Here is a 25,698-nt window from a genome sequence, read left to right as displayed (position 1 = left end):
TCATGCCTTAATCCCATCCCCCTGGAGCTGAAGGGGAGAACTCTTTATTATGTAAAGGGACTTGCTTGGCCTTCTTAATGGCCCATTGACAAAGTGGGTGGAGGCAGGAAGCTACAGGGAGCTATTCTGTCTTTAAAATGTTTCTCCCTTTTCACATCCAGAGAAATATTCTGCCTTTTCAATATTTCCTAGGATATTTCATTTTTCTGGAATAGGGCTGGGTGATAACTTCCTACAGATATTTAGTCACTGTCATATATAATTAGCTTTTTACATTCAATCTTTGGTATGCAAATATCCATAGCTTCTAGTCATCATTAGCTACTGTAAGGTTTCCACTGATTGTGGAATTTTTTTTAAAAAAGTATCAGTCTTTTCCTACCTACCAATCCCTTATAAGAAGCGAAAATCCCTCTTTCCGATCTTTTATTTAGCACCTTTCCCATTCTGTATACATGTTGCTTAAGGTGTGTGCATGTGTGTCTTAAGCTGTATGAATAATGGCCCTCAAATTTAATAATGACATAATTTCAAACCAGATTGGATTTGATACCATAGGGTTCTTTTTCAATTGTGCAAGAGTTGCTTATAAAATCAGTAAGGGAAAGTACGGTTATGAGAAAAAATGGCATGGAGGAAGGATTGACGCATCCAGTGTATGTTCCATAAAGGAGGCAGTCAGAACACTGACATATAGACCAATATTTCTCAACCTTGGCCACTTTAAGATGTATGGATTTCAGCTCCCAGAATTCTGGGAGTTTAAGATGAGGGAAGTCCCCTCATCTTAAAAGTTGCTGGGATTGAGAAACAGTGCATTAAAATGTCCTAATTTCTTTCCGGGAAACTCAGAAAATTTCCAACACTTTCCAAGAGCATCTAAGAATTTTCCCAATGACTTAAATAGGCTTCTGGATTTCAGTGTTGAGGGTTATCACTCAGCCTGACCTTTGCTGGTGAATAATGGTTTTGACAGGGATAATAGACTAATTTAATAATTAATAGTCTTCTGCAAAAATAAATAAACATGGTTCATTTGGACATCCATTTAAATGAACTACAAAGCTGTTGAACTGAATAGGCCTTTCATTCCTTCTGTTCTTCAAATCTACTGCAGTAATTAGCATTATCCTTTTATTTATAGCTATTTATAGACATTGCTTGGGCAGTGAAATTTGCCACTCTCCTATATGGCCATTTTTTTTCTGTGTTTGTTAATCTGTTGCCTTTCATATATACTAAACCTTAGCTCCCATTTAAATAAAAAATAATCCCATCAGATAACTGATATATTTTGCGCTAGCTGGTCTTATTCTTGCCCAGTCTTTTCTTTTGTCTCCATATCGCCAAAAACTTGCCATTTTCATTTGCTTGGAGGTCCTTTATTCCCATTTCTGGAAAACTCTTCATATTTCTCTGGCCAGAAGGTAAAAACTCTGGCCGAGTCGAGGTTATACCTTATAGTAGCACCTTCCACACTTAAATTCTTGTACTACAGACAGAAGGTTTTTTTTCCCCTCAGCGTGATTGTGTGAATGGCAAAGACTATAGATGTTGACAGTTAGAAGTTAACAGGGTTAGTTTTTTGGCTTTTTATGTTCTTTCAACAAATGGAAGGGTGTGGGAGTGGGGTTAACGTGAAACTTCCTATTGTAACTTGAATTGCTATAAGCTCTCCTATATGGTGGAGTATTTGACCAAGGAGGAAGACATGATTGGGTGCATAATAATGAACAACAGCCTCACAATATTCATCTGTGGAAAGAAACTATGGTCAGAATTTACCATATATGAAAAGGGGAAAAGAAACAGTTAACTACAACATACATCAGTGCACTCATTGGGGTTAATTTCCAGGAAAACATATGCTTCAAGATATGCAGCCCAGATGCGGGAGATGTTGTGGTCTGCAGAGCTGGCAGCAGAGTTGGACAGTGAGCAGGTTTGGGAAGAGCATGGGCCAGTCCTGGAGTCTGAGGAAGGCTCGGACGAGGGCTCTGTGTCAGAGGCAGAGGGCCATCTGGGAGTTATGTGCTGCCTCCAGAGCCAGACATCAGTAAGGCAGAGGAACAGGGGGAGCCTGTTCCCAGTGCGTGCATGCGCAGAGCTGCCAGAAAGCAAGAACAGTTAAGACAAAATGAACGATTCGGGAGTAAGGCTTGGAGGTGATTGGCCCCTCCCATAAGACATAAAGGTGGAGCAAAGGCATGTGAGTGAAGAGGAGTGGGGAAAGATGAGGCTAGAGACTCTGAGGAACGTCCAACTCGATTTTATTCAAAAGTAACTGCAACAAGCAATACAGGAGAGAATCAGCGATCCTCTGTCTGACAGCTATTTATACGAAGAGCTGTCAGACAGAGAGACCAATCAGGGAAGCAGAACAGCCCGCCTTCAGCCAAGCCGCGCCTGATTGGCTAAGGCGCGGCATGGCTGTTGCTAGCTGTCAACAGAGGGAATCCCCGGTCGTATGTCGGGGAGGAAAGGAATATAGCAGTGAGCCTTTGCAGGAAGCAACTTTGTTTGTGCTGGTTGGTTTAAATTCTGAAGCTCCGTTTTGACTCTTTGGTTCATGTGGCTTTGGGTCTTTGGCAAGGTGGGTGCTTATCAGCCTTATCCTGAAAGACTTTGGCAGACTACTGGTAGACTCTTTACAAACTATTTGTGACTCATTACGGGCTGTGAATGAACATCATTCACAGTCTTTGAAATAAAAAGAGGGTTTTTGGGACTAAGTGTGTGCTTTTTACTGTATCAGGAAGCCTAGGTCACAACAGGAGAAAAAAAGGCAGAGTCAAGAGAGGAATCGGCCTGGAGTCACAAATGGTCCATCCAGCTGCTCTTGAATTTTGTTAACTCTTATATAGCACCAATTTAGTGCTTACCATTAGTTGACAGGAATAGGTACGAGCAATAAATCAACTAGAGTTTAATGTCGCAACTGGCACTGGATTTAAAAATCAGAACAAAGCTCCAGAAAAAAATGCAGAACGTAGATTTGAGCAGCCAAACTTCTCTTAGTTTTCTAGCATCAAATACACTTCAAGTTATGAGAGGAGAAAATTGGAATCATCCCAATACCAGAAATTTTCACTCGCAGCTTCTTCAGAAATCTTAGCCTTTCTGCTTAAATCTAATAAATATTTCAGAATGACTGAAGGGATCTATTTCCATTAATTTTATTCTCTTTCCCTAGGATGAGATTTATGTTTAGTCACTCGCAATATTGGGGCGGTACAGTGGCTTAGTGGTTAAGATGCTGGCCTTGTCAGCTGGATAGCCAGCAGCCCAGGTTTGAGACCCGAGCACCACGTGATGGGGTGAGCTGAGCTCCCGTTCTTGCCCCAACTGCTGCCAAACTAGCAGTTCCAGAGCATGCAAGTCCAAGTAGATAAATAAATACCACTACACTGGGAAGATGTCAGTGCTCTGTAATGTCATGCTGGTCACATGACCACAGAAATTTCTTCAGACAGCACTGATTCAATGGCCTTGAGACGGAGATGAGTACCATCCCCTATAGTCAGCAATGACCAGCGGAGTAGTCATCCACAGGGACTCCTTACCTGTTACTTACAATATCATCCTCCTTTAAGATCCTTGCTAAATCAAGTTATATTTCCAAAGAAAGAAAACAGACAGAGTTGTCATAGCCCAGGACATATTGATACCATCATTAGTATCTTGATCATTTTCTTAAAGGTGAAGGATAAATAATTCTGCCTTTATTCCCTTGTCCTTTATTTGCAGGCTGTCTGTAGTTTTCATCCCTTTGCGCTCAAACTATCGTATTAGACAGAGCCTAATAGATTAAATAGATTAAAAAAGGAAGGGCCCAGTGGCTAAGACGCTGAGCTTGTCAATCAGAAAGTTCGATGGTTCGAATTCCTAGCGCCGCATAACGAAGTGAGCTCCTGTTACTACAGCTTCTGCCAACCTAGCAGTTCGAAAGCATGTAAAAATGCAAGTGGAAAAATAGATACCACCTTTGGTGGGAAGGTAACAGTGTTCCATGCACTTTCGGCGTTTAGTTATGCTGGCCATATGACCATGGAGATGTCTTCAGACAGCGCTGGCTCTTCGGCTTCGAAACAGAGATGAGCACAGCCCCCTAGAGTCTGGAACGACTAGCACATATGTGTGAGGGGAACCTTTAATAGATTTTTTAAAAACCCTATTGCAGACAATTCATTGGTAGCATTTTCCTGGATGACCTCTATCATTATGTACACTCAGGCACCACACTGACCTTGAGGTTGCTGTGCTAGCCATGTATTAGCATCTTGCATGAGCCACAATGCTCCCATTTTTCCTTCAGAACTCATTGCTGGTTATGCTAATCCAAGGTTGAGTATTAAAAATGATCACAATACAACATTGTAGCCCAGGATTTGCAACATGAAAAACAATACCTGCTGCTTCTCGTGCAAAGTATATGTAAATTATTACTTTTTATAGGTTACTCTCACCTGTGGATTAGAGAGGTCAGAGCAGAACAATTCACAGACATACACTGTTTATTTACTTTTTACTTAAGTATTTATATCCTGCATGTATCGAACACTTCACTTTGAGAAGAAATGGGGCTCATATATGGGCTTCCCATTAATTTTATTCTCTTAACACATCAGATTGTGATCAGATAGAGTTGGTGGCTGAGGCCTGTAGTCAAATGTGAACATGAAACTGGATCTCTCTTGACCAAGTCTAACCCCTGGGACCTTTAAGCAGTCAGGCTTTGGAATAATCACCTTGAATGTCCTGTTTTTATAGATCTGTGAAAGTTGCTTTTAAAAAATATAAAGTTAGGTCCTTTAGGTCTTAAAACATGCTTAAGAATACCAGAAAATTTTCTATACATTTGATGATGATATATCCATTCAGTCGTGTCCGACTTTTGGCGTTTCTATGGTCTGTCACATCTTCCAATCTTGCACTACTTCTTTGAGTTTTTCTGTGCTCTGGCCGGTGTCAGCTTTGATGGTGTCTAGCTATCGTGTTCTTTGATGGCCTGGTTTTCTTTTACCGCTAACTCTTCCAAACATAATTGTGTTCTCCACTGGAATTCCAATGAACTCCCTTGCATTGGCACAGCTAATGTTTATAATGTTGACTACAATTGCTATGCTATTAGAATTCAGCAGTTAACTCACATCAGTTAACCTTGCTGTCTGTTTCCACATTTTGTACAAAAATTCATAGAATTGTAATTATGTTTTAGAATGTACATCAAAGATCCATAGCTTCTTTGTACCTATGTCTCCAGTATTTCAAATTATCAAGGTTTGTAGATGTCTCTATTTGGACTCTATAAGAGTAGATCAAGACCTTTTTTGTTCATGGAAAAGTCCAAAAGGAATGTTATGTTCCTTGGTGGACAGATGAATCTACACTTGGTATGCAGATATGAATTGCTGATACACTTAGTTTGTTAACATGTCAGTTATTATTAATTCTTCAACAAATAAATAAAGAAAATGACTTTTAATTAATTTAGTCAGTTTGGGGGGAGTTGTATTTCCATACGTATTTCCAGCCCTTTCCCCCTTTTTAAACACTTCCCAGTCCAATGAGAAGAATGGGTAAACCTGTAAAATGTGCAAAGGGGCTTGAGACTTAAGTTAGCAGAATAATTTCCCCTCCCCAAAAAACTCCCAAATGAGACCAAATTAGGTAAGACAGCAGAAGCTAGCAAAAGATTGAACTTGTAGACGGGTGAGACCCTACCAAACATTGAAAAGACAACCCAAAATATTGCTGCAGAATTGGCAACATGTCAACTCCATTCTGAGCCCCCCTCAATTACGTCACCCAGAATGGAGCATATGCAATCAACTCTGGCCTTCCCAGGGCACACATGCACACCAGTTCACATAAATGAAACAAGGGTAAAACATAGGAATACCCATGTAAAAAGGTAGCACATCCAAACCTGACCTGATTAGATTCTCAGACACCCACACAATGCATACACATATGCACAGACACACAGAGGGAACATATATGCAGGGAAGGTATTTTTCCAGGTTGCTGAAATGTAGCTGCAATCCTGTGCTTTTATGGAATCTACAGTACAGAGTATACAATAATCCTGTCTTAGTTGGCAAAAATGAAATGAAGGGTTGCATCATTACTTTCTCGGTGGTCCCAAAGTAGAGTGTGTGTGATATATTGGCTGGAACGTTGGGCTGAGACTAGTGAGACATTGGTTCAAATTCCCACTGAAGCATAGGATAAGTCTAGACTAGCCATTATCTCTCAATCCCACTGACCTCAAAAGTGGATGTGAGGATGAAATAGGAGAGATACAAATATCACAGATATTTTCCCTAAGCTTTCTGTATGGTTTATATAATATACCGTAAATGGAGTTGTCGCCTACCTCATGGCTCAGGGTGCAAAACATATTAGATTATATAAACTCTTGTCTTTTTTTCCCCTCTTGTTTCCTAGCGTATTTATTACCTGTCTCTGGAATTCTACATGGGCCGAACACTTCAGAATACAATGGTGAACCTGGGTCTGCAGAATGCCTGCGATGAAGCTATTTATCAGGTGTGTTCCATCTTTGAGGTTGGACTGGTACTCTTCAGTTTGTGTACATAAGGAAGCAGGAGGTGTTTATAATATTTTTATGGACAGTTCATAAATGATGTTAAAATTCAGGAAGTCTCAGTTTTTGTATTTTTTAGAAAAGCTTCTTTGCTTCCTAGTTTTTCAGGAAAATGTAAAATATAAAAATGTGTTTTCTTTTACACATATGATCATGTGCCATGAGCCTTTAAAATAGTGGGGCAAAACAGCTTGGGTGATAACTGATCATTACATAGATAGTATTTAATTTTATAATATCTTTGAAGATTAAATCTAGTTAACTATGTAATTCTATTTTTAATGGAAAATAATTTCAATTCCAATAATTTCACAACGAAAGGATGGTCTGCATATAGGAGTCAATATAATGATTCAGCAAATCAGGTTAAAGGATTTATAATACCAGAGAATCATAGGCACATCCTTTTGCAAATGTGAGTGAATGTGAGTTCCTAAAAAGCTTTCTTCCTCTGGTTCTAGTGATAACAGAATAGAAATTAAACTCAGAATCTGTAAAATACAGAATGAAACAAGGAAGGAAATTAGCAAATCATTAGCAATCACATTCCTTTAAATTTGGAGATAACATAAGAACGACAAATGTCTACACTGTACACACAGCCCAGTTAACTTTGCAGATATTTTACTTACGTTACTGGACAGATTTGAGCATAATGTCAAGCTATTTTTGTATTTTAAACTTCCAGTCACTTCTCCACCCCCATCCAAAAAAACCTTCAGATAAACTTTAATTTGTTGGATTTCTTGTTATTCCATTCTTGAAAATCTTGAAGGATTAACCCATAGCCTATGAGAGTGGAGCACTGTTCCTTACAAACCCCAACTTTTATTTGTCCAAAAGGAATTCCAAACCATCATTTATACAATAGTTTGAGCCTTATTTCACAATGCAAATGCACCATTTCTCTCTCTCCCTCTCTCCCTCTTCTCCCTCTCCCTCTCCCTCCTTTTTCTCATTCTCATCACAATACTCTTGTCTGTTTAATATCTGGTTGCAAACTATATTAATAAAGAGCCTGATCATTTTCTAGAGCCTTGTAAGGTTTCTGTTTAATCCACCCACAACACATCTTTAAATGTTTATTGCTGAAGGCAGTATGACTCATAGATTGCAGGCCTTTTGGCAGAGCTGCTTATGTGATTTAGCCCTGGACAGTTACCTTGCTATCAAATTCACAAAGAGCCAGATTTTCTTTCTGGGTAAGGAGAAGTTGTTTTGTTTGGAAAGAAATCAAGCTGAGAATGTTCACCATGGAAAATGAAAAAATCAAGGTCCTATCAGCAGCCCAAACTATAGACTTATGAGATCCATGATCCGGTTTCCTGACAGTTTAGATTTTGGTTAAAAGCAATTGAAAGGGAAGAGAGGATGATCATTCTTGGTCTGAACACGAGAATTCTGGAGGTGTGAAAATTAGCAGCTTTCCCTAATTTAAATTGGATCTAAAGCTATTAGTGGTGCTAGGAGAAAATTCAGCTACTTCCCTTTCCCTTTCCCTTCTTCTCCACATCATGTCACATCACTCCATATTAGGTTCCCTTCCCTTCCTCGTCATGTTGCATCACGTCACGTCACTCCATATTAGGTTTCCACTAGAAACAGTTCTGGCTGTTTTCTCTAACTTTGTGCTAGCAATATAAGCAGGGAGCAATTAAGATCTAGATGAAAAGGAGGAGAAAAATTATACAATACAATACAATACAATACAATACAATACAATACAATACAATACAATACAATAGCAGAGTTGGAAGGGACTTTGGAGGTCTTCTAATCCAACCCCCTGCCTAGGCAGGAAACCCTATACCATTTCAGACAAATGGCTACCCAACATCTTCTTAAAGACTTCCAGTGTTGGGACATTCACAACTTCTGAAGGCAAGCTGTTCCACTGATTAATTGTTTTAACTGTCAGGAAATTTCTCCTCAGTTCTAAGTTGCTTCTCTCCTTGATTAGTTTCCACCCATTGCTTCTTGTTCTACCCTCAGGTGCCTTGGAGAATAGTTTGACTCCCTCTTCTTTGTGGCAACCCCTGGGATATTGGAACATGGGATCATGTCTCCTTCTTTTAATTAAACTAGACATACCCAGTTCCTGCAACCGTTCTTCATATGTTTTAGTCTCCAGTCCCCTAATCATCTTTGTTGTGCTTCTCTGCACTCTTTCTAGAGTCTCCACCTCGTTTCTACATCGTGGCGACCAAAACTGAATGCAGTATTCCAACTGTGCCCTTACCAAGGCATTATAAAGTGGTATTAACACTTCAGTGATCTTGATTCTATCCCTGTTTATGTAGTCTAGAACTATGTTGGCTTTTTGGCAGCTGCTGCACACTGCTGGCTCATATTTAAATGGTTGTCCACTAGGACTCCAAGATCCCTCTCACAGTTACTACTATTGAGCAAGGTACCATCTATACTGTACCTCTGCATTCCGTTTTTATTGCCTAAATGTAGAACCTTACTTTTTTCACCATTGAATTTCATTTTATTAGATAGTGCCCAATGTTCAAATTTGTCAAGATCCTTCTGTATCTTAAGCCTGTCTAAGTGTTGGCTATTCCTGCCAGCTTGGTGTCACCTGCAAATTTGATGAGTTCCCCATTTATTCCCTCATCCAAATCATTGATGAAGATGTTGAAGAGTACTGGGCCTAAAACAGAGCTTTGGGGTACTCCACTGCATACTTCCCTCTATGTAGATCAGTTCCATTGAGGACTACACGTTCAGTGCGGTTGGTCAGCCAGTTACGAATCTATCTGGTGGTGATGCTGTCTAACCCACATTCTTCTACTTTATCTAGTAGTAGGTTACGGTCTATCTTATCAAATGCCTTACTGAAGTCCAAGCAAACTATATCAAGGGCATTCTTCTGGTCCACTAATTTTGTCACTTTGTCAAAGAATGCAATAAGATTAGTCTGGCATGATCTGTTTTTGACAAACCCATGTTGGCTTTTGGCTATTACTTTGTTTACTTCTAGGTGTTCGCTAATTCGTTGCTTGATTATCATTTCCAGAATCTTTCCTGGTATTGAGGTCAGGCTGATAGGTCTGTAGTTTCCTGGAACTATTTTTTTTCCTTTTTTGAATATGGGAGTTCCCTGGTGCTCCAGGATCTCTGAAAGATATAGTTCAGTGGTTCTGAGATCTCATCTGCCAGTTCCTTCAGAACCCTGGGGTGTAATCTGTCCTGTTCTGGTTATTTGAACTCACCTAGGGTAGACAGGTGCTCACTTACCATTTTCTTCCCTATTTGCACTCTGCAAACCTCCCCAAAATGAAAAACGGGCCTGTTTTTTTCAAATAAAAGGCATGAATAGCCGGGGGGGGGGCTTGCAGAGTGCTCCTGGGGGGAATGGGGGGGCAAAAACGAGCAAAACATGGCCTGCTTTTCACAAAAATGCGTCCGTTTTTTTAAAAAAAAATATTGCATGCATAGCCTTATGGAGGCTTATAGAGTGCTGCTGGGGTGGGGGAACGGCCCATTCTTTGCTCATTTCTGCCCTCCCCAGCCCCCAGAAGGTCTCTGAAAGCCTCCATAAGGGTATGCACAGCCATTTACGATCTAATTTTAGAGGGGGAGCCGGACCTCGCGGGAATAACGGAGACCTGGTTGGGCCACGAGGGAGGTCTTCCCCTCGTGGAAATGTGCCCACCAGGCTACCGAGCATTTCACCAGCCCCGGGCCCAGGGAAGGGGCGGTGGGGTAGCAGCAATTATTCGGGAGGACTTAGAGCCGAGAGAGTCCACTGTGCCACAGATGTCCGGATGTGAATCCCTTGTTGTGAAATGGGGCCCTGGGAGACAGTTGGGCCTGCTGATAGTATACCTGGCTCCTCGCTATACATCAGCGGCCCTGCCTGAACTCCTCGAGCTGATCGCATCGGTGGCGGTTGAGACCCCCAAACTTCTAGTGATGGGGGATTTTAACCTGCCATTGGTGGGAGAAGCATCCGAGGGGGTTCGGGAGTTCATGGCTTCCATGACAGCCATGGACCTGACTCAATTGATTCAGGGCCCGACACACGAGGGAGGACACACCCTGGACCTTGTTTTTGTCTCTGGCCAGTGGTTGAGTGATCTGGGAGGAGGGGACTTAACCATCACTCCCCTGTCATGGTCAGATCACTCACTCCTTCAACTTGACTTCCCTGGTGCTACCTCCCGCTGCGGGGAGGCGGAACCGGAAAGCACTAGATGGTTCCGCCCCAGGCGCCTGATGGAACCAGATAGGTTCCAGACGGAGCTTGGGCCACCTCCTGTAACCCTGACCCGCCCCCGGGTAGAGGACCTGGTGGTCGCGTGGAATAATGCGACTACCGGGGCCTTGAACCGGGTGGTGCCTTTGCGGCCTCTCCGGCGGCAACGATCCACCCTGGCCCCTTGGTTTACCGAGGAGCTAAGGGTGATGAAATGCCGCAAGAGACGCCTAGAGAGTTGTTGGAGATCCTCCCGTTCCGAATTTGACCGAACACAGGCACGAGCCCATTTAAGGACGTACCTTGTGGCATTGAGAGTGGCCAAACGTCAATATTGTGCCACTCTCATTGCATCTGCAGAGAACCGTCCTGCCGCCCTGTTCCGGGTGTCCCGCTCCCTCTTGTTTCAGAGGCCGCGGGAGGCCCCTTTACAGGGCAGGGCAGAGGAATTTGGGAAATATCTGCAGGATAAAATCGCTCAAATCCGGAAGGATTGGGTCCCTGTCAGTGGTCCAATGGAGACGTCCGTGGTGAGTCTTGAGGAATCGACCTGGGAGGAGTTTGACTTGGTTGCCATCGAGGATTTGGACAGAATGCGTGGACGACTGCGACCCACCACATGTTTATTGGACCCGTGCCCCTCCTGGCTTGTACTGGCATCCTGGGAGGTTACACGAGACTGGCTCCTGGGCCTAGTGAACGCTTCGTTGAGTGAGGGGTCTCTCCCAGCCGCCTTGAAAGAGGCGGTGGTGAGACCCTTGCTCAAGAAGCCTTCCCTGGACCCTATGGAGCTGGCCAATTATCGTCCTGTCTCCAACCTTCCCTTTTTGGCGAAGGTTGTAGAGAGTGTGGTGGCTTACCAGTTTCCACGACATCTGGAGGAAAATGATTATCTAGACCCGCGCCAGTCCGGCTTCCGCCCCGGGCACAGCACGGAGACGGCCTTGGTCGCGTTGGTGGATGATCTCTGGAGGGCCAGAGATAGGGGTTGTTCCTCTATCCTGGTCCTATTAGACCTCTCAGCGGCTTTTGATACCATCGACCATGGTATCCTGTTGCGCCGGCTGGAGGGGTTGGGGTTCCGGGGCACCGTTTTGCAGTGGTTCGGCTCCTACCTTTCCGGCCGGACGCAACGTGTGTTGGCAGGGGAAGAGAGGTCGACCCTAAGCCCCCTTACTTGTGGGGTACCACAGGGGTCGGTCCTCTCGCCACTCCTGTTCAACACATATATGAAGCCGCTGGGTGAGATCATCCGTGGTTTTGGGGTGGGATATCATCTGTACGCTGATGATACTCAGCTGTACATTTCCACCCCGAACCACCCCAACGAGGCCGTCGAAGTGATGTCCCGGTGTGTGGAAGCCGTACGGGTCTGGATGGTTGATAACCGACTCAAACTCAACCCCTCCAAGACAGAGTGGCTGTGGGTACCGGCTCCCCGGTTCAGCCAATTAATTCCATCTTTGGCCATCGGGGGCGTTCAACTTGCCCCCGTGGAGCGGGCGCGCAATTTGGGCGTCCTCCTGGATGCCCGGCTGTCCATGGATGACCATGTGACAGCCGTGGCAAGGGGGGCGTTCCACGAGGTTCGCCTGGTGCGCCAATTGCGCCCCCTACTGGACCGGGACGCCTTACACACAGTCACTCATGTGCTGGTGACGTCTCACCTGGACTACTGTAACGCTCTCTACATGGGGCTTCCCTTGAAATGCACTCGGAGGCTACAGTTGGTCCAGAATGCAGCCGCGCGGGTAATTATGGGGAGTACTAGGTACTCCCATGTGACACCTTTCCTGCGCGAGCTGCACTGGCTTCCTGTGGTCTATCGGGTGTGTTTCAAGGTTTTGATAACGATCTTTAAAGCGCTTCATGGCTCAGGACCTAGTTACTTGCGGGATCGTATTCTGCCCCATACATCCCTGCGACCAATTCGCTCGCACAGAGAGGGACTCCTCCAGGTGCCGTCCACCAGACAGTGCCGAGGGGCGGCGCCTAGGAGTAGAGCCTTCTCTGTGGCGGGCCCAGCCCTGTGGAATGACCTCCCTCCGGATATTAGGACTACCTCTGACCTCCGCTCCTTCCATGTAAAGCTCAAGACCCACCTATTTCAAGTAGCTGGCCTGGCTCAACCATGATCTAACTATATCGCTCCTGACGGGTTTTTTATTTGTGTAATTTAATTGAATCTATTTATTTATTTAGGGGTTTTTAAATATTGTGATTTTAATTGTTTTTATCCATCTGCCCACCTCCTCCTTGTACACGTCTTAGTATACGTCTTTGTTATATGTATGTCTTGTCCAGATATGTATTTTATATGTTTTATTGTACGCCGCCCCGAGTCCTTCGGGAGAGGGCGCGGCTAAGAAATAAATATTTTATTATTATTATTATTATTATTATTATTATTATTATTATTATTATTATTATTATTATTATTTTGGTGAAGGGGCGGGGCTTCGGGAGGCAAAAAATGCTGTATTCAATGTATAAGATGCACCCAGATTTTCAGCCTCTTTTTTGAGGAAAAAAGGTGCGTCTTATACTCTGAAAAATACAGTAATAAAATAGTTACAATAAAAAAAGTGCTAAAAAAACTGTTTAGCTTTTTGGGGGGGGGGGTCTTTCTGTCCAGGAAGTGTGTCAGAGGTTGAGAGACCGTGTCCTCTTTTTAAATCTTATCAGAAAAGGGACAAACACTGGAAGTGAGATGATTTTAAGATATTTCACACAAACAGATATTCATTCATTCAGTGGCGTTAAATTTTTCAATGTTTATAAAAAGCATAGCAATCCAATCTAAATTGTAGAGGGTAGAAATGAACTTTACTCCAACATCAGAAAGAAGCAGAGTTGTTTTAACAGAAGGCTAGAATGAAAGAAATTGCAAATTCCAAGTAGAAAACTTTACATTTCGTGGTATTTTCTGTCTTTTGCTTATTCCTCTCAATAGCTTGGCCTTGACTTAGAAGAATTGGAAGAGATTGAGGAAGATGCTGGCCTTGGGAATGGGGGACTTGGGCGTCTGGCAGGTGAGCAGTGACCATTGGTGAGAAGATGCCATTACATTTCTACAGAGGAAGACCGTTTGTATTGCAGTCAGGGTGATTAGAGGGTTCAGAGAAAATGAGGAGGTGGAGTGTAGCACTAATACAATACAATACAATACAATACAATACAATACAATACAATACAATACAATAGTAGAGTTGGAAGGGACCTTGGAGGTCTTCTAGTCCAACCCCCTGCCTAGGCAGGAAACCCTATACTGTTTCAGACAAATAGTTATCCAACATCTTCTTAAAGACTTCCAGTGTTGGGGCATTCACAACTTCTGGAGGCAAGCTGTTCCACTGATTAATTGTTCTAACTGTCAGGAAGTTTCTCCTCAGTTCTAAGTTGCTTCTCTCCTTGATTAGTTTCCACCCATTGCTTCTTGTTCTACCCTCAGGCGCCTTGGAGAATAAAATAGGATGCAGAGTTGGAAAGGCTCTCAGTTAACCAACTGCCTTGTTAAGCATCTTGCTGGGTGGGAGCGAGAAGCTGAATTCTGCACTGTCAGACTTTGCCAGCATGGCTGCGCTTAGATTGTTCTACGGGGAACTATAACAAGCTATGATGAAACGGAGAGCTCTTTGCAATACAGATACAAAGCCTACAAAACCCTTTTTATAGAATTTATATTATATGAATTAAAGTCTTACATTTTTTTTTTACCTAGTAATAATCTTGACATAACAACTCCGAAACATGATAGTATTTCCCTGAATATATGGGGATGGGGGCTGAGAAAAAGTGCCTTTTCTAAGGCCATTTTGTGACTTCATGGAAGAGCTGAAATAAAGACCTTTGGTGTCTTTAGCTCAATCTCTTAGCCACTATTCCACACCCTTCCCTCATTTGTAAGGCGGGAATCTGTGCAGTCTTATAAACACAAACACACTGAGTTGCATCAGGAAGGGCTGCTTAACTGGGTGTTTATTTCTGTCAGGCAATAACGTGTGTTGGTTCTTTTCCATGACAGCTTGCTTTCTGGACTCCATGGCAACACTGGGGCTTGCAGCCTATGGCTACGGGATCCGCTATGAATTTGGCATTTTTAATCAAAAGATTGTCAATGGCTGGCAGGTGAGGGAAAGATCACCTTTATTTCTGTCTGTCTTTACAGGTACTGTCAAGCAATAATTAAGCTTGAGTGAGGACTGTGATGGTAGCTAAAGCTTCTCCAAAGCCTTAGGAAAAAACAATAGTAAGGAATGTCAGTTGCATAAGTCTACTATCTGAGAATCTTTTAATCATAGATACCCAAAATTGAAGCCACGTCTTATCTGTAGACAAAGGCTATACAGGTAATCCTTGTTTAACAGACACTAGTTCACTGTCAGTTCAACAAAGGGTACTTATGGCTGATCTTTGAACTTGCAATGGTCACAGCAGCATCCTGACCATCATGTCATTGTGATGCAGGCACTTAGTAATCAGTTTGCGATTATGTGCTGCCTTTTTCCACAATCTTGCAATCGCCCTTTGCAATCTTCATTACCAGCTTCTAACAAGCAACGAAGCTTGTCAGGGGCTCACAAATATTGACCATGTGAGATCATGTTTAATAAGGGCATATGATTTGCTTAATGATGGCAACTGGAAGTGCCAGAACTGCCATTGCTAAGCAGTGTAGTCACACGATGCCATGTTTTGTGACCACATCACTTAGTAACAGAGCTTCTGCAGCTCCTGTGAAGTGGCCATGCTGTCTAAAAGTCATAACACCATTGAGTTTGGACAGAGCCACTTAGGTAATCAAGTCCAACCTTCAGCTCAGTGCAGGACTATAGATTCACCTTGAACACATCCAGTGAAGGTTACTCTGGAAAGTGGGTCTGCTATCAAACTAATATAAACTAAAATAAACCTGTAGAGGCAGCTGTAGGTTGACTTATCCTTACATAGGCCCACAAAACATATTTTACAACTAGCTCTTGTAGATAGTTAGCATTGCCAGTTGTAAGCACTAGATGTAGCAGCTGATGGCAGCTTGGTGAACACCAGTATCCTAGGTGAAGTATTGTCCATAAGGGTAAGTTTGAGAAATCTTGTGGAAAAGCCTGATGTGCCCCATATTTAACAGGTTATCCTATGGATTGCTAGTATCATAAAATACTACTATCATGATGCCAGACTTTGAAGCTACCATATTTTTTGGAGTATAAGATGCACCCTTTCCCCTCAAAAAAGAGGCTGAAAATCTGGGTGCGTCTTATACACTGAATACAGCATTTTTTTTGCTTCCCGAAACCCCGCCCCCTTCACCAAAATAGCCTCTAGGAAACTTTTAGAGAGCTCCTGGCAGAAATGAGCAAAAAAGGCCCGTTTTTGCTCAATTTTATCCCAGCCCCCAGGAGCACTCTATAAGCTTCCTAAAGGCTATCCATGCCCTTTTTTGTATGAAAAACGAACCCGTTTTTGTGAAAAACAGACCTGTTTTTTGCTCATTTCCCCCCACACACACCGGGAGCACTCTGCAAGCCCCCTAAAGGCTATTCATGCCTTGGGGGGGGGGAACGGGCCCATTTTCGTAAAAAACGGGACATTTTTTAGAGGTTTGCAGAGTGCAAAAACTTTTTTTTTATTTGCCTCTTCAAACCTTGGTGCGTCTTATACTCCGAAAAATACAGTATGTAAGTGAACTAAAGAACCAAAAAAAATACAGTATGTAAGTAAACTAAAGAACCATAATATAATAAAATTAATGTTGGCAGCATCTTCTAAGATTTTAGCCTCCAATTTTTAAATTGTCATAGCTCGTGCACTGAGAAATATATAAGATACTGTCATTACAAATGGGTTTGTTGAAGATGCTGTTAAATACAGCCATTTTAATTTTTTCCCATATTTATTCCTCACAACATAACTAATTTCTCATTTCTACCCACTACATTGTTACAAACATGTGCAGTTACTAAAATTTCTCAATTCATTTTTTGTAAACATTCTACCAAGATACTGATTTTCAAATGCATTCTCCTCATTGCGTCATAAAATCATCTCTAATGTTTGCTACAAATCATTCAGGTTCTCTGTCAACAACATGGCATACATAGGTACACACACACACACTCATGTCCCCAACTGATCCAACAATAAAGCTCTAACAACAATAAAGCTTTCCTTTATACTATACATTTATTCCAAGACATCACCTATCCTTGTCTTAATCCATGTGCAGTGTTGAACCATTTGTTAAACATTCCATCCATTCTCATACATACTTTATTTCTATCATATGCTACTCTTACTGCACTTAGGAATCAACTTTCACCTCTTTATTGGGGCAAAGAATTCCTGTGGTTAGAATGCAGTATTGCAGGCTAATTCTGCTGACTGCCAGTGGTTAGATCCTCACCAGCTCAAGGTTGACTCAGCCTTTATCCTTCCGAGGTCGGTAAAATGAGGACCCAGATTGTTGGGGAAAATATGCTGACTCTGTAAACTGCTTAAGAGGGGGCTGTAAAGCACTGTGGAACAGCTTATAAATCTAACAGTTATTCCTATTGCTATTATAAGCAGTTCAGTTATGTTTATTATACATTCACAAAATCAACAAATGCGTAATAAAGTTTCTTTTTCATAGTCATATATTTCCCAATGCATTGATTATGACAATTAAAACAAAGCTATATATTTAAAATTAGAATGATTAGAAAAATGAAAAAGATCATTATTTGGCACCAGAATGACTGCAGTACTGTATGAGGTGAACATATTTGGGGAGCAGTGGTGGGTTTCAAAATTTTTTAGAACCTCTTCTGTAGGTGTGGCCTGCTTTGTGGGAGTGGTTTGCCAGCCATGTGACTGAGTGGGGGTGGCTTGCCAGCCATGTGATCAAGTGAGAGTGGCTTGGCAGTCATGTGATTGGGTGTGCGTGGCCAACTTGTAAAATGTGGTGAAACTCACTTAACAACGCCCCTGCTTAGCAACCAAAATGTTGGCTCAGAAACTCTGGCATTTGAAGCACGCAAGTCTTAAAGCTGTCAAGTTACAAGACCCTTGCACCCATAACCCTTTAGAAAAAAAAACCCAGGGTTGTTCAAACTTGACAGCTTTAAGACTTTAAGGTTTAAATAAGACTCTTAGAGGTGGGCGGGGCAATTGATGAGCCAGCCAATCAGCGAGGGGTGGGTGGGCAAGTGTGGTGCGGACGGGCTGGGGGAGGAAGCTGGAACCGGTTCTAAACGGCATGGTAGATTTGTGGAACCTCTTCTCTAGAAGAGGTTACAACTGGCAGGAACCCACCCCTGCTGGGAGGATACCCCCACTTCCATTCAGGTGTTGAAAAAGCTCTTGTTTATTAATCACAATTCATTGGTCAAAGAAGACAACATTTTTTGTGACTCATTTCTTCTTGTTTTAGGTGGAAGAAGCTGATGATTGGCTGCGCTATGGCAATCCTTGGGAAAAAGCCCGCCCTGAATACATGCTTCCTGTACATTTCTATGGTCGAGTAGATCATACTCCTAATGGGGTTAAATGGGTTGATACTCAGGTATGGCTTTTAAAGTTACATATGGGAAGCCATTAATTGCAAGGGCAAAATAGCCAAAACTGATATATGGTGGCAGTCTTGGATTTGGAGATTTTGGCAATAGCAATTAATATTTGTCTACCTGTCCTCCATGTTACAAGGATAATCAACCAGTAGAACTTCCCCAGTTTGCTGGATTACCATTCCCATTGAAGGGTTGGGTGAAAACAGCCATTTAGTAGGGTAATGATCAGAGGAAGCATAAAAAAAGCAGAGGTAAGAACAATAAATGCTGCCTGGATAGCTTTGCCAACAAACAGACACTAGGAATGTGTCAAGGATGCAGTTTGAATTATTCTAGTTTTTAAGTTAATTTCATTCTAAATCATTTGGGAATCAGAGAGAATCGATTTTGAGTCAATTTTAATTGTAGTTGTATATGAATGCTTGCAGAAACGTATGAATTGTTTCATCAATTCATTGTATATCTTGATTCGAATCAGATCAAATTCCATGCAATTGATGCAGAGATTTTATTTTATTTGCTGCCATTATCTGGTACCTTCCAGATATGTTGAGAATACCACCCCCATAATCCCAGAGGAGTATAGGCAACATGTAAGAACATCAAATTAGTAAAGCTGTGTTTTGGTCACTAACCTAAAAAAGAAAAAAATGAGAAAAAATCTGTTATGCAAGTAGAAGAACAATGGACTCAGTCCACTACCAACACCTTTGTAAAGGTGTGTGAAAACACCATGACATGGCAAGGAATGGGAGCTGGTTCGAGATTACAAGTCTTTAATTATCCAAATGTTTAGATAATTCTTCAATTCTAAAAAGAACAGATTCTCCCTTATTTTTGCTGAATGCCATGTGAGTTCTAAAGGCAGAATATCCTATGGTACTTTAGAAACAAATAGATTTGTTGCAGCATGAGCTTTTGCAAACATGAGATGCCTTCGGAGCAATTTAAAAGATGGGCTTCTGTGCTTGCAAACCTTATTTGGACCTGTTATGGCTGCAGCCTCTCTATGTTTTCCACATAGACAAATGGGCCATGGTGTTCTACATTTGTTGCTGAGCAGCATATAATTGGTTTAAACAGCGGCGCTCCTTAGAGAGATTGACTAAACAAATGACTACAGAGACATTCAAAACTGAAATTTGGTGCCATTTTTCAACTGTTTAGGAATACACGATTTTCCATAGGTACTTGTAATTACTTAGTGTTTCATTTTTCACTTGTTAGGAGATACATGACTTGGCCATAAACTTCCCACGGGTGTTTAGTCTTTTTTTTAAAATCAAGGCATTTGTAGCATGCTGGCAGCCTCATGCTATCATGAAGTAGATCAGAATTGGACAAAACAACTTGTCAAGCATGTGTCAGTCAGGACTAGATCCTGATTTCAGTAGTCTTCCACAGTTATTTACTTGTGTATTACAAACAGTTTTATGCAACTTGAATCTAACAAATTACCATATGTGGCTTAAGTGCATATGAAGAGCCTGGTTGGATCAAGCCAGCAAACCACCATTCTGTATCACACAGATACCCTTTGGTTAAAACATAAATCAAAACATGTCCTGGAATCATGCTATATTAAAATATGGTTTGTTCTATTCTGGCTTAATGTGCTGTATGAATTTAAATATTTAAGCTTTATTCAATAATAAAGCAATATATGGAATAATACCTAATGTTTGCTAACTAAAGAGCTGCACTGGGCTTATGGCACTTTTTGGAAGCCATATTCTTAAAAGGGGCTGAGGGCACAAATTTATTTTTTAATTGCATCTTATACTAGTTTTTGTTTTTACTTATTTTTTTCTTTTTTCTTTTGAATTTCTTTGTACTTTATTTTTTATATTTAACATTATTCCTTTATATTATAATATTTGTTCTTAAATTGTATTACAAATTTTAGAAGAAATTATGATAACTACACTAAAAAAAAGAAGCTGCCACTTCAAAACTTTTCTACTGATGCAAAAGGCAATCAAGTTTTTTGTTTGCTTTGGAACAAATGAAAGAAGCAGCTTGCTTCTTTGTTCCAACCCAGAAAAAGGATGTTTTTTCGTTTTTACAAAAAGTAAAGTAGAAGAGACTGTAAAACAACAGTCTTGGTCTCGTGGTCCCCATTAAAGAAAAAAAAAATGTTTTTCCCCATTTGGAAGGAACAAAGAACCTGCAGCCTATAAGTAAGCGAGTAAGTGAGCATATCACAGGGAGGCTGGGGAAAAGCAGTGAAAGCAGGTCAGTGAAGTTTTGTGTGTGTGTGTGTGTGTGTGTGTGTGTGTGTATACGTGCATGCATTTTGTTAGTGCATGCTGGATAGATTGATTGGGCAGAGGGTAGAGAGAGTTGCAAGTGGCAGTTGGAAGAAAATGAATAGACTGGAAAGAATCAGACCTGGTTGGCAGGAAAGGCTTGCTCATGCATGTCAAAAGGAATTTGGACTAGCCAAGAAAGAGGACATTAACAGAGAGAGCTAGATGGAAATGCACAAAAAGCAATTGGGCACAATGGAAAGAAGAAAGAGTGGGTGGGTAGGAAAGATGAACCAGACAGAGAGCAGCATTTAGGGTAAACAAAGTGGTCAAGAGCAGATGGGAAATGCAACCCTAGATGGAGAGAGGAGGGCAGAGAATGTGGTGGAGGGATCTGGGGTTTGCCTTTTAGCTTACTCTGATCCTTTGGAGTAGCCCTAAATTAGTGTATTGCATGAAACCTAGTCGTGGTTTTGTTCTTTATGTTGTTCTGCTTACAAAGACATTCCTCAGGAGATAATGGAGACCGTGAGAGAGGAAAGTTAAGGTTGCTAAACTGCCAAGAGTGCAGAGAATTACATAATTAAGTTCACTTCCAGCCCCTTCAAAGAACAGTCTTCTCTGAAAGCTTCATTTAATAACATCTGTGACTGAGTGCCAAGTTCCTTTGCAGGTTAAAGAACATCAGATCCTTCTTTGTTCTGTCAAATGCTTGCCTAACAAGACCTGCAGAGCCCCAGTACTGAATTTCCTTAAATGCCAAGTTAAAGAGAGGCGTGAATTATCTTATTTTCTCCTCTGCTTTTTCTATTGGGAATGCTTTATTTTTGAGGATACAAAGGTCTACTTTGTTGTTTAATATCTATTGTTTTTTTTAATTTGTCTCATGTTGTTATTTGCAGTATATTAAGCTAGGCTGTCTAGAATTGTAAATCACATTTTTTTAAAAAACAAAACGAGCAAGGTATACTTGAGCGAACAATTGCAGTGCCCTTTAGTTAGTGTCACTGTGTTAACCCATCTTTATTTGATCTCTTGCTCCACATTAGGTTGTTCTTGCCATGCCTTATGATACACCTGTTCCTGGATACAAGAACAATACAGTTAATACTATGAGACTGTGGTCAGCCAAGGCACCCAATGATTTCAACCTCGAAGAATGTACGTAGTCTTAATAATGAATAAAGTTCTTCCAGTATTTCTTTATTGCATTATTTATTTAAATTCAAATTTGCCCTGCTTGTTCCTTATATTTTGAGCATTAGTGTATAGGCATCTAAGTCTTTATAACTGATCCTGCATATTTTTCCCCTCTGTCTCCTGTTTTATATCTGAGTTCCCCTTCCTTCTCATCACTACATACCTCATTGTACGATTGGTTCTCTTGGGGTTTATGCTTGGGATTGGGTCCTAAAGATTGGTTTCCCTACCCTTCGAATTTTAGTTTAAAGCCCTTTAGAGCTCTTTAGATAATCTGAGCCAGTTATTTTCCAAACACAATCTTCCTAGTTCTTGTTATGCAGCCAATCCCCTTCCAGAAGCCCTTCATGTAGGTAATGTAGACCATGATCTAGGAGTCCAAATTTGTCTCAGTGGCATCATCCCTCAAGCCAGTAGTTTAAAATTTCTTCTAAAATTCTCCATTCTCTCATTGGTTGTTGACCTTATGTTGGAAGTACAGAAGAAAATAACTCTCTGTGCTCCTACTTCTTTTGTTTTCATGCCTAGCTGCTCATAGTCTCTTGTTATTTCAGGTTCTTTGTTGAATCATTTGTCTCCACATGAAACAGGAGAAAAGGCTAATCAATGGCCTTGATTATCGCTTGATTACTTCCAACTCTTTTATTCGTTGTTATTCTATTCTATGTTAAAGGTTTTTCATACCTACACATTACCTGTTTAGAATCTAAGCATGTAGAAAAGAAAGTCTCTGTATATTTTCTAAGTATGTTCAACCCAGATGACGTAACCTCTTCTCTTCAGTATCTGCTATACAAAAGGAAATGTTAATAGAGCATATATTGGGGCCAGCTTTATCTATTTCTATAGAAATATTTCTATTCTATAGAAATAGAATGTATGTATGCATATGCAAAAGTATTTTTATCTCAACTGAAGACATGGGGGAAAAAAACAAAAAGACAAATCTGGCTCATAAGAGGCTCATTATTCTTTGTCCCTTGATAAAAATCCGCTTCCCAATTCTGTTATCCACAAAAGAAGGGAAGCTGGTTATTGCCACTAAAAGCAGCTTCTTTTCTACAGCAGGGTGGTTTGGAGAGGGAGAATTTAAAAGGGGCAATGAAGGCAGAAGCATTAAACTCCAGTCATCATGGCCCAAGTTTCTGCTCCTAGCTCCTACTTAAGAAAAAAATATTACACGTCCAGTAAATTAATAGAACGTGTGCAAAGCAACCATTTGGTAGCTGGTATTCCTTCCCCCCCCCCCCCCGAGAACACATCAAAGTAGATTAACACAATGAAGAAAGCTTCATTTAACCTCTGGAACCAAGCCACACTAATTACCTGATGTACTGAAAATATCCAGAAAGTCTTTTATACACCTTCTTAGAAATGTACAATCCATTATTTTTTTCAAAATAAAAAAGATGGTGAAATCCAATTCCAGAGTAAGACTCTTGAGAGCGAGACAGACAGTTGAGCAAAGAATCCATACATTTACTTCCCATTCAAAATAAATTTAAATGAATTTCCTGTTGAATTTGAGTTACAAGTTGAAACTTTTGAAAATCTCACTGAATAACCGTAAAGGGTTAGGAGAAGTTATGAAATGACTGCTGTGTAGTGATAAACACACACAGCTCTTGGAATATTCCATTTCATTGATGTAACTACTCTGAGATATATCTTCATTCTCTTCCATAGTTAATGTTGGTGATTACATCGAAGCTGTGTTGGATAGAAACCTAGCAGAAAACATATCCAGAGTGTTGTACCCTAATGATAATGTAAGTATCTGCTGCGTTGTGCCATGGAAATGCAGTTTAAGTGCTTCGTTAAATCTCTTTTGGCCACAAGTGAATTGTGGATTTTATTTGGCTGCTTTTCTGCTGTCTTAGAAAAAGTATTTGTTTCTGTGTTTTGTGTGGGAGTCACCAGTTTCCACTTCTCTGAGGAACTTCTCACCATCTACATTTCTATGTTCTATATGCCCATTGTACGCCGCCCCGAGTCCTGCCTGGAAAGGGAGCGGCTAATAAATTCAAATTTATTATTATTATTATTATCTTCAAAAAGCCACTCCTGGTGGAAGGAGACATACAGAGGCTATAGTAGGAGAGTGAAATTTATGAAAATTAGGTGAAAGGCACAAGTGATGTCTGGCTTGCATGCATTTACTCAGTATAATTTTCCTTAGTTCCATCTTTCTGCATTCCCTCTTCTGTTGTTCTTAATAAATCTCTGTTCAGGACCAGCACAATACACATACCACTTTGTAGTAACCTTTTCCTCTGCTCAGATAGTATTTTTACCTGACTATACTCAATTCAAGATCACCGGATATACAATGCAGGGAGAATTAAGTGTCCTTAAAGTCCCATTTATTTTCAGAAGAAATTAAGAGTGTTTCCATGTTCTTAAGATCAGTGCTGATCCACAAATGTGCATGTGAATGTTTGTCCTCTGTAAAAACTTATTAAAAGAAGGATGCCTTTTATATAAAATATGGACCCGAGATAGGGAAACCACTGAAGATTAAACCTGATTGGCAAAGTCCATCTCATCTCTTTCTTTCACCCTGGAAAGGAGCTTGATTTTTACGATCCCTACGATCAGATCATTGCCATTATTAGCCTACTTGCTTTTGGTATCTTCATTGTGCTGCTTCTGACATAGACTAATATAATCCCCTTTTCCCCACTGTGTTCCTAAGTTTTTTGAAGGAAAGGAATTGCGTCTGAAACAGGAATACTTTGTAGTAGCTGCCACTCTCCAGGACATCATACGACGATTCAAGTCTTCCAAATTTGGATGCCGTGACCCAGTGAGGACCTGTTTTGAAACCTTCCCCGACAAGGTGAACGTTTTACATGAAGGCTTGTACAAATCTTGAAATAAATCATTTTAATTTTAAAGAATACCTTTATCTCTCTCTCTCAGACTTTGGCAGTCTTTTGATATTAAGAAAAATAAAACCAGAACGTTGCTTAACACGAGAATATCCTGAAGTCCTGTTGGACTGATCTTTATAGTACTATTAGTGGTGTTCATAGAATTATGCCATTATTTTTATTGTTATTTAATACCATGATGTTTACATGGTTAGTGACAAGAAATTATTGATAAATTCTATATTAGCAAATACTTCCAAAAGTTTTTATGGATTTAATCAGATTTTATAAATTTTACCAATCATCTTTGTCTTGGACCTTGTAAGTTGGATATCATGAATAATGAAGGACTTTGTGAAACTTGTCTGCAATGCAGTATCAAATTCACAAAACACAAATTCAGCAATAAGCACCAGTAATGAAAATTGGATAACAAATTTTACCTATTTTAATTTTCATCTTCCTCCAAATTGCATAATTGGATGAGAATTTGGTTTTTCTTTTCAAAAGAAAATTGTGTGTGCCATTTTTAGTATATTATTATTTTTTCCTGCTGTGACAACTTGGAAAGAAGAGTTAAGATCTTTAGAAAAGTGAACTGATATGTTTTCCGGAGGAATTTTGCAGGATTAGCCAGGATTGGGTATTGTCGTGTCCAATTGGCCTCGAGACAGAGTTAATTTGAAGCCACACCTCTGTGCTTCTTGCTTCTGGTTCCTTGTTTCAACTCTGTCTGGCCGAAGAAAGATAGGTTGCTTTTGGTTTCTGATTCTTCCAAAAACAATCCAGTGCCATCCTGCAAATTTCTTCTCCCTGCCTTCTTCCCCTTGCCTCCATCTGATACCTGGAAGCCTCCCCTTGGTGTGGCTTGCTCCCGGCCGCCGGTAAGGGATTTAAAAGTTGCTTCTTGGGGCTTTAGAGGCAGGATGCCATTATGGTGGCCATTTTGGGGCCTCAATTCCTGCGGGCCGCATGGGCTGGGGCAACTACGAAGCCTCGTTTTCATCCCTGCCTT

General features: G+C 41.0%; 1 protein-coding gene across 1 annotated transcript in view; it reads left to right on the top strand.

Annotated features, from left to right (window-relative positions):
• PYGB (glycogen phosphorylase B) overlaps positions 1-25,698 on the top strand; it is a 62,139-nt gene that overhangs the window by 12,859 nt on the left and 23,582 nt on the right. The window contains exons 2-8 of the mRNA XM_081941394.1: positions 6,451-6,552; positions 13,768-13,846; positions 14,839-14,942; positions 18,226-18,357; positions 21,660-21,771; positions 23,497-23,579; positions 24,506-24,649. Coding sequence (XP_081797520.1) covers positions 6,451-6,552; positions 13,768-13,846; positions 14,839-14,942; positions 18,226-18,357; positions 21,660-21,771; positions 23,497-23,579; positions 24,506-24,649 — 756 coding nt within the window. The remainder of the gene's footprint in view (positions 1-6,450; positions 6,553-13,767; positions 13,847-14,838; positions 14,943-18,225; positions 18,358-21,659; positions 21,772-23,496; positions 23,580-24,505; positions 24,650-25,698) is intronic.

Source organism: Natrix helvetica (genome assembly GCF_964273705.1).
Source record: "Natrix helvetica genome assembly, chromosome: 2".
In the NCBI taxonomy this organism is placed as follows: Eukaryota; Metazoa; Chordata; class Lepidosauria; order Squamata; family Natricidae; genus Natrix; species Natrix helvetica.
Note: the sequence above shows the minus strand (reverse complement) of the source record. Positions and strands in the feature narration are given on the sequence as shown.